The sequence below is a fragment of the Grus americana genome, chromosome 32 (genome assembly GCF_028858705.1).
Source record: "Grus americana isolate bGruAme1 chromosome 32, bGruAme1.mat, whole genome shotgun sequence".
Lineage (NCBI taxonomy): Eukaryota > Metazoa > Chordata > Aves > Gruiformes > Gruidae > Grus > Grus americana.
Genome location: NC_072883.1, coordinates 1,834,351 through 1,842,995, shown reverse-complemented (window position 1 = coordinate 1,842,995; position 8,645 = coordinate 1,834,351). Strand labels below are relative to the sequence as shown.

At 58.6% G+C, this 8,645-nt stretch overlaps 1 protein-coding gene across 1 annotated transcript; it reads right to left on the bottom strand.

The window, feature by feature from the left end:
• Nucleotides 1–3,178: 3,178 nt before the first annotated feature.
• LOC129198267 (butyrophilin-like protein 2) lies at nt 3,179–4,589 on the bottom strand. Its single transcript, XM_054807417.1, has 3 exons — nt 4,328–4,589; nt 3,323–3,590; nt 3,179–3,221 (listed from the first exon to the last, which is right to left on the bottom strand). The coding sequence occupies exons 1-3, from the start codon at nt 4,587–4,589 to the stop codon at nt 3,179–3,181; spliced, it is 573 nt and encodes a 190-aa protein (XP_054663392.1).
• Nucleotides 4,590–8,645: the final 4,056 nt, after the last annotated feature.

Genomic DNA, 8,645 nt, shown 5'->3' with positions numbered 1-8,645 from the left:
CAGCAGCAGCAGCCATCAGTATTGCTAAATATCACCCTAAAAGAGCCCCAGGTTGGGAAATTCTTTCTCCACTCAGAAGGTTCCTCTGCTGCTGCACCTAAAGCCACTCGGTTACCAAGATGCTTTCGCACACTCAGCCCAATCCCCAAAAGAAGCAACGAGCCGCAGCCGCCTGTCCCGAGTGCCCAGCGAGGAAGGGGATTAGGGAAAGAGAAATCACTCTTGCTCCCAACAGGATTGTGTGGTGCAGAAGGATGCTGAGAGAGCAGGGGCATCCTGGGGACAGGGGGTGCTGGCAAAGTTTGGGGGTGCCCAGAAGGAAGAGAAGGGGGTGCCTGAGTTGTGAGTGCCCCCCGCCTCCGCCCCCCACTCCCCGTGCTCATCCTGCAGGGAGCTGCCCCCAGGCTCCTGCTCCAACCACTGCTCCAACTGCGCTGGCTGCAAATGCCCTTCGCGGGCAGGCAGGAATCAGGACCAAAAGCCCCCAGGAACCAGCACGGCCACACTCCATGGTCACCCACAAAGCTTTCTTGAAGGCCATGGTGCTGTGCTTGGGCAGGGCGGGCTTGGGCAGGGCAGAGAGGGACATGTGCTGCTGCGGGATGGAGGAGAGGAGAGCGGGCAGTGTCTGCAGAAGGGCAGGGGCTGTCTGGGGCTGCGGTGGGGATGGAAGGGGGGCAGAGGGTGCAGGAGGTGCTGTCCCTCAGGCACAGTTCGGTTTCCTCTGTCTCCACCCAAAACCAGGGTCGGATGATCTCTCCATTGAACAGGGCTGGTGGGAAAGTGAAGATCTTGACCCCGCTGTCGGCATCAATGAAAGTCACCAGCCCCTGCGTGCAGTCCAGACAGACCCAGAATCTCCTGGGGACGGGGATTGGGGACAGGGAGGTGCAAGGAGAGCTGAGAGACACAAAGTGCCCTTCGCAGTGCCCCAGTCCCCAGATCCCTCCTGCAGGGCTCAGGGCCGTATCCCCCTTCCTGTCCACAGAGTCCCTGGCCACCCCCACAGCCCACCAGGAATCACCTCCCACATCCCCCTTCACCTCCACCCCCCAGCAGTGCCTCCCCTCCCTGAACCCCTCCTGGCCCAGCACACAGCACCGAGTGTCAAATCTCTCAGGGGTGTCGGGCAGGTCCTGCCGTGCTCTTCCCCTTCTCACACTTCTCCCATCCGCTGACAGGACAAGTTCAGGATGAGCCGAGTTTGGATCCAGGGTCACCACGTCTGCAGGGGACAGGAGGAGCCAGAGCATCAGGGGCAGAGCTGCGTCCTGGGCAGGGTTTGAGCACCCTGGGGCCAGGCTCTGCCCCGCGGGGCAGCACACGGGGCATCTCCTTCCTCCTAGAGATGCCCATGACGGGGCCGGCCCCAGCACGGCCACGGCCCAGCTGGGTCCCCTGGGAACAGGCAACGGTGGGGCTGCAGCCCCAGCAGGGAGGAGCAGCATGGGGAGGCAGTGGCTGGGTCTGGGCAGTGCACGGGCTCTCAGGGGGGTGGCAGAGGGCTCCTCTTGGCCCCAGGGATGCCACTCACAATGCCTTGGAAAGGCAAGAAAACGGGCTGGAGAACAGGCTAGTGCCCTGCTCGGGGGTGTCTGAGTCACCAAACACACCCAGGCACGGCCAGTCCCGGGCACTGCCCAGCCCAGATGCCCCTTGCACACAAGCACAGGGAGGAGAACCACCCAGAATGGCACTAAAATACGGGATTACCTGGATTCTGGGGAAGCAGAAACTTTCTCCAGGCTGCAAGGAGAGACAAGAGCTGGTCACATCCCCCAGCCGGTCCCCAGCATCTCTGGGCAGGGGGAGGGTCCAGGCCTGGGCTGGTGTCCCCGAGCTGCCCACCCTGCCAGGCACATCGCCTTGGGCTTTCCCAGAGCTGGGGGCTGCAGGGATGGAGAGGACGGGCAAGGAGGGAAAGGGCCGAGCACAGAGTGCCTGGGACAGCACCCAAACCATGACAGAGCTCATGGAGACTCACCATTCAGTCCTGCAACTGTTTTCTCTGGAAAGCAAAACCAAAAGCAATAAGTGATCACAGGGGGCAGCTTCTCATGCCATGGCTGCTCCCACAGGAGTAGAAAGTGCTTGGGCAGATCCCCAACTGCTTCTTTTTGGTTGTGGGAAAAGACCACCTTGCTCCTGGGAAGGGCTCCCTGCCCTCCTATCCCCCCCGTCAGCCCACCCAGGCACTCTGGACTTAAGCCTGACTCAAAGACTGAAGGCTCAGCCTGCTTGAAGCTAACTGAATACTGGGAAAACATCAGGAAATTGCTGCTCCAGACTAAGGATCAGCAAGGCACAGCTTTGAGCAAGATTTTCACGACTGGGCAGAATAAGGAGACTGTTTGACCACGCCACCAAAGAGACAAGGGACATGAAGGGTGATGAGTGGAGGACATCCCTTTCCATCAGCACCAGTACAGGCGAGGGCAGACCTGCAGCTCGGTCTCTGCTCCCCACGTTAATCCCTATTTCTTTCCATGGGGCAGGACATGTCCCATGCCCAGTGCAGCCCCTGATGCCAGAGATCTCCTGCCCAATTTTGAGCTCTGTCAACCCAGATGAATGGCCAGAGAATGGTGAAGAGCCATCCAAACCCAAGTCCCTCCCAGGGGGGCTCCTTTGCCTGGAGGTTTTGCTGGGGGAAGGGGCCAGAAGGACTCACCCAGCTCTCTCGACTGCAGCACTGAAAAGCAAAGGCAGAGGAAGAGGAGGTCAGGACAGCAGCTGGCTTCATCCCTGGGAACATCTCAAGAGGGTCTCTTGCACCTTCCCTCCAGCCAGAGATGGTCTGGCCATGCTCCCGGACCTCCCGCCTACACCCCATCGTGTCCTTGTGCCCTTCCTTCCGTTGCCCAAAGAGCTTTTTGGTGAAGGCAAAACATTCTTCTGACACCACTTACCTTTCCTTCTCCACAGATAAGCAGCGAGGCCAAGGAACACAAGTGAAAGCACGAGGAGCACCCCCACACCAACCATCCAGGGACGGGCATTGTGGAAAAAGGGAGCTGAGAAACCAAAACATTAGCAGGAAATGGGATGGTTTTACAGTCCCGTGTTTGAGCAGAACAAAAAGACAAATGCCCCAAAGCTCGAGCTCACAAGCCCCTTGTCCTGGGAGCCCTGGCCTCAAGGGGACATAGTCCTCTCTCTCCCCTGCACATACCAATGCTCACCTGAAGCACACGAGGCTCCGGTTCTCTCGTGCACTAGAACTGATGTGAAGGTGCACACCCCTCCCGTGCCCCCACACTCCACACCTTGCACCGGGAACCCCAGATCAAAGCAGCTCAAAGCACCTGAGATGTGCAAGGACGTCTCCTGCTCCTGGTTGAGGTGGCTGTTCCTGACCACGCAGGACCACTTCCCATGTCTGTTCCCATTGGACACAACAATGACGTCTTCAATGCCAAACAGGCCCCTCGTATCAGAGCAATGTCCCTGGGAGACCGAGGGGAGATGCTGCCCATCGGGATCTTTCCACAGCACCTCCGGCTGTGGGTACCAGCCGGCCGATCGACACACCACCCGGATGCCTCCGTCCTCGTAAGCCTCCAGGGAGAGCTGAGGGACAGAGCCTGTGGCTGGGGAAGAGCCCGTGGTTGGGGTCAGTGTGGGATGGACTCAACTCAAAGGTGACGACTGAATCCGATAGCAGACACATCACAGGTTCCACCAGGGCTGGGGACCGGCCACCAAAACCACCCCAACTTGCACAGGAACTGCAAAGCATTGATGCCAAACAACCCCAGATCTCCCACAAAACAGCCCGGCAGAGCAAGACCCAGCTGCCGAGCTTCAGCACCTCAAGGCAGCGTCTGCACCGAACCATCTTCATTCAAGAAGCCCCAACACTTCCAGACAACGGGCCAGGTCTCCTACGGCACAAAGGGCAAAGCCAAAGCAAAGATCCAGCTGCTCAGAGCCAGGAAGAGATCTCTTCCCAACTCCACCCCTAACAGCGTCAGGTCCCAGCCTTGGCTTGGCTGGCAGCCCCAGCTCTCAGCCCAAGGAGCTGCTCAGCACCTTGTCCCCACGGCCTTCACAACATCACCAGGACACCCTTCACAGGCACCGCACACACCCAGCAAAGCCACCACATCCATGTGGCTCTGCCCCAAAACCACCTCCAGCACCACCCGCGTGCTCCCTCCTGGGCAGGCACTGCAGGCAACAGCCCCCTCGCAGCCCACCTCTTTCAACGGCTCCTGTCCTTCGGCACCTCATCCACACACCTGAGGATGGGACAGAGCTCTGGGAGGGACACACAAACCCAGGGACACGCGCACCAGCCCCTGCAAACACCACACGCACCGCAAACCTGACACCTCCACATCCACCATAGCTTCTCCATAAGAGGCACCATCTGTCACAGTGCAGATGTACTGACCATCATCAGAGGGTCTCAACCCAGAGATTCGCAAGTCCAGGCGTCCACGGGAGAGACCATCTCTGACCAACTCTGTCCTCCCAACATATTCCTCCATCTGCTCCCTGTACAGGTCCTCTCCATTTCGGTAGTGGTGCACCGTTTTGGAGAACCGGGGCCGGATCCACCTGATGTCCAAGCTCCGAGTGTCCATGCTGGGGGACAAGTGACATGGCAGCACGACATACTGCCCCACAGTGACCTGGAGAGAGTGGCCTGGTCCCACCACGCTGAAGTCAGCTTGGTGATGGAGAAGGACACAGAGACACAGAGATTGCACCTACATTAATTTAGGGGCATTGCATGGCAAGGGGTGAGCTTGGCGTGACCTTGGTACACGCTCCGTCCCATGGGCGTTGCTTTGCCCTCCCTGTGGTCTAAAGACACTGGAGAAAGTGGAGATGGAGTGGGAGGACTGGAAGGAGAAGGAGGTTTCCTGGGAGCAGGAACGTGCTCCAGAAAACGACCTCCACCCCAGCCAGCCCTGCTGCAAGCCAGAAACGTTTGAGGGGAGCGGTGCAGGACGGGACCGAAGGTGCCCCCAGGGCAAGGCAAGCTCTGGGCTGTACTCCCCCCATCCCACGGCAGCTCCCCTGCCCCACAGCTGCCACCCAGAGTGGGAGAAACCCCCCGCCAGCCCTGCAGGATCCCTACCTGATCCCAGCCACAGGACGTGGAGAGTCACCAAATAACTCAGGACGAGCCACATCTGCGTCCGGAGCTGGAGGTGGAGAAGAGGGAGGGGAAGGGTGGCAGAGGGAGGGCGATGGGGGGTTACAGCCACTGGAGTGGGGATGGGGAAGAAGGGCTGCACCTGCCCCCAAAGAGGCTCTGGAAATCCCACCAAACCACCTGCACCAGCACCCTGACGGCAGAACAAACCGTTGCTCCAGGGCAGGACAGGACCGCACACGGCTCCCCTGGTGCAGCCTCCTGCTCTGCCCCACTCCCCCTCACCAGCATTTATTGCAAATCCCTGACAAGACTCTAAAGGAAAGGAAATATTCTAAATCCCCTGCGGAAAGGAAAGTCGCTCACCGGACGGGCACGAGGTGCAGGAGGCACCAGGCTGCCCAATAATTCCAACCTTTGTCTAGTTTCAGGTCCACAATTTCTAAATGTGGGGTGACTTCAGGCTCTATCCACCAGACAAGGAGCTGAGGTTTCACAACCACATATCCAAGTCCAGGGTCATAAAATCATCTTCCAAACACAAAACCAAAAGAGAAACCAACAGCGTCCCCACTCCCACCTGGATGGGAGCTGCTGAAGGTGGCTTTTCCCGGAGCTGCACCTCTCCCGGCAGCCTGTGCTGGGGAACAGCACTAGGCCAGGTTTGGCACCCAGAAATACCTGTTTCCTTTCCCAAAAAGGGCTGATTGTCTTGTGCATGAGCACTGTCGCTGCAGCAATGAGGAAACCCCCAACCAGACCCCAGGGAATTGTCCACCCGAGCCAGTTGCACTGGGTCCATCTCTTGGGGTTCTTTGGTGTTTCAGGACATTGGTGTGTTCCGGAGTGAAAGGCAGGAGCCCCTCAGTCATAGGAAGAGAAAAGGAGAAGAAGAAAGGCAAAAGAAGGCTGTTTGTTGGGGGTGATGGTGCAAAGCTTAGAGCTTCGTTGTGATGTTGGGCCATCCAGGAGGAGCCCAGCAGCGTCCCTGCAGCCCGACAACAGCCAGGAGCTCGTGGGGAGTGGGTGAGAAGGGGACAAGATGGGGTGTGTGGGCTTGCAGTGTTGGGACATGCCAGCTGTGCCCTGTCCCTTTGCCCTGTCCCCTCGGGGACCTCAGATCCCAGGGGAGGACGTGTCCCCCGCTGTCCCCACCCTCCCATCCCCATGCAGGGGCAGCCCATCCCCCAGAGAAGGGGACACAGGGAGGTCCGAGGGGCTCCCAACTGTGCTGTTGCCGACTGACAGCTCCGTACAGTCCAGCCCCTCTGTTACATAGAGGGCCACCCCCCCACCTCCTCTGCCCTGCCTGTCTCTTCTGAAGAGCCTGTAACCATCCATCACAGCACACCAGTCGCAGGCCTCTTCCCACCAGGCTTCACTTATGCCAATGACGTCATAGCACTGGGACTGAGCCAAGGCTTCTAGCTCTTCTTGCTTGTTCCTCATGCTGCGTGCATTGGTACAGAAGCATTTCAGATGTGCTTCCATGTACCCAGCACCTCGTGGAGCAGACTGAAGAATCTTACTAGCACACAGCCCCTCTGATTGTGGCCTGCCTTCCCATAGCTCGTCACTGGTGATGTGGTTACACTTCAGCTGGGCTACTGGTCTAACCCCCGTCTCTGACATGGTGCCCCTAGGCTCATCTCTAGCAAGCCTGGTTCTATCCCCTTCCCCCTTCAGAGCTAGTTTAAAGCCCTCTCCACGAGCCCTGCCGACTCCTGGGCTAGAATTCTTTTCCCCCTCTGAGACAGGTGGACCCCATCTGTCGCCAGTAGGCCTGGTGCTGAATAGACCGCCCCGTGATCAAAAAACCCAAAATTCCACCGACGGCACCAGCCTCTGAGCCATGTGTAGATCAGGTGGGTTTTCCTGCTCCTTGCAGTGTTTATCCCTGCTACTGAAGGGATAGAGGAAAATACCACCTGTGCCCTTGCTCCTTGCACCAATCGCCCCAATGCACTAAAGCCCCTTTTGATGGCCCTCGGGCTTCTCCCTGTACCTTCATCGCTGCCGACCTGAAATACCAAAAACGGGTGATAGTCAGAGGGCCACACCAGGTCAGGGAGCTGCCTAGTAACGTCCCCGACCCGGGCCCCAGGGGGGCAGCAGACTTCCCCATGGGTAGGGTCAGGTCGGCATGTCGGCCCCTCCGTTCCCCTCAGAAGGGAGTCGCCTATGACAATGACCCTTCTTTTGTTCTTGGCAGAGGCAGTCATGAGGCGTGGGGACGACCGACTCCCTCTAGACAATCCGCTGGATGGGCTGTCACCCACGTTCTCATTTTCCTGTCCCTCAAGTTCCAGGGCCACAAACCTGTTCCGTAGGGGCACCTGGGAGGGCAACGTAGGCTGGGAGGAGATCTGCCTGGCTCCGCCACCCTCCAGTAGCAGCGATACGCTCAGGCACTCCCTGCAGCCAGAGACTTGGACAGCCGCATGTTTACGTGGGCGCTCGGTTTGGGTCGCCATGTTCTTTCTGGCGACAGCTTTCAGCCGGGTGGAGACCATGGCTAGGTCTAGTGCTTCTGGGAGGGTGATGGCCGTTAGGCGAGCTGGCCTCTTGAGAGGGGATGGGGACTGTGCCCTACCCGCTCGCCCTGCCTACGCAAACTGCCGCACCACGCCCTTCTGACACACCACATCCTGTTTGCTGCACTCCAGGTTGCTCGCGCTCCCTGGGGGGTACTCTTGGATGTGAGGGGGTTTGGCCACCAAAACTCTTGTCCCTGCCCACGCTGAGTCAGAGCTGCTGCACATCAGCCCCATGAAAGAGAGCAGTGGACAGTAGTGTGTCCTCTTGACAAGTTGTGGCACCCTCTCAGCAACCTCTTGGATCTTGGCTCCCGGAAGGCAGCGTACCTCTCGTGACTCCCTGTCAGGTCGGCAGATGGGCGCCTCGGTGCCCCTTAGCAGAGAGTCACCCACTACGAGCACTCGTCATTTCTTTTTACGGTCCCCACTGTGTGCTGCTGGTACAGTTTCTCCTTGCACACCTTGCTCGTGGGTGTCTATAGCTGTTAAAGCTTCATATCTGGTTTTGGTTGTGAAGCTGGAGGGTGGAGACTGAAGCAGAGTCCTGCTTTTGTGGGTCAGCAGGGTCCAAGGTGCCTCATTCTCAGCGGTGCCCACTACAGGTACTTGGTTATGGAACCACCCATCTATCTCTGTCTTGGCCCCTCTAACACTGGGCAGTCTTTTCACTGTTTCCTGCAACTCGGACACCTGACGCAACAGGTCATCAACCTGTGCACACCTCGTGCAGGTACGGACCTTTTCAGCAGGAGAGGGGTCTGGGCACTCCCTGCAACCTACCGCCTGGCCTGAAGTCTCCTTCCTTACCACTTTCATCTGGGTGGATGCATCAGACATCTCAGGGGAGATGTTCTCTGTAGGAACCCAGCTGGACCTAGAGATTGCTGCCTGAGAAATGTGGCCAGTACTCTGTCTCCGTACTGACTCGTTGAGTGTGGCCAGTGCCCTGTGGGGGTGGCTACAGTGATGGCTGCGGAGGTAAACCCCTCTGGGCTGCTGCG

Excerpts from the sequence above, each read along its gene's own strand:
- LOC129198267 (XM_054807417.1), bottom strand. The coding sequence starts at position 4,589 with ATGGACACTCGGAGCTTGGACATCAGGTGGATCCGGCCCCGGTTCTCC. Across the intron at positions 3,591-4,327 it reads GGTGGATGTGGAGGTGTCAG|CCACAGGCTCTGTCCCTCAG; the intron begins GTTTGCGGTGCG and ends GCTCTTCCCCAG. Across the intron at positions 3,222-3,322 it reads CTCAACCAGGAGCAGGAGAC|TTCTAGTGCACGAGAGAACC; the intron begins GTCCTTGCACAT and ends CCTTCACATCAG.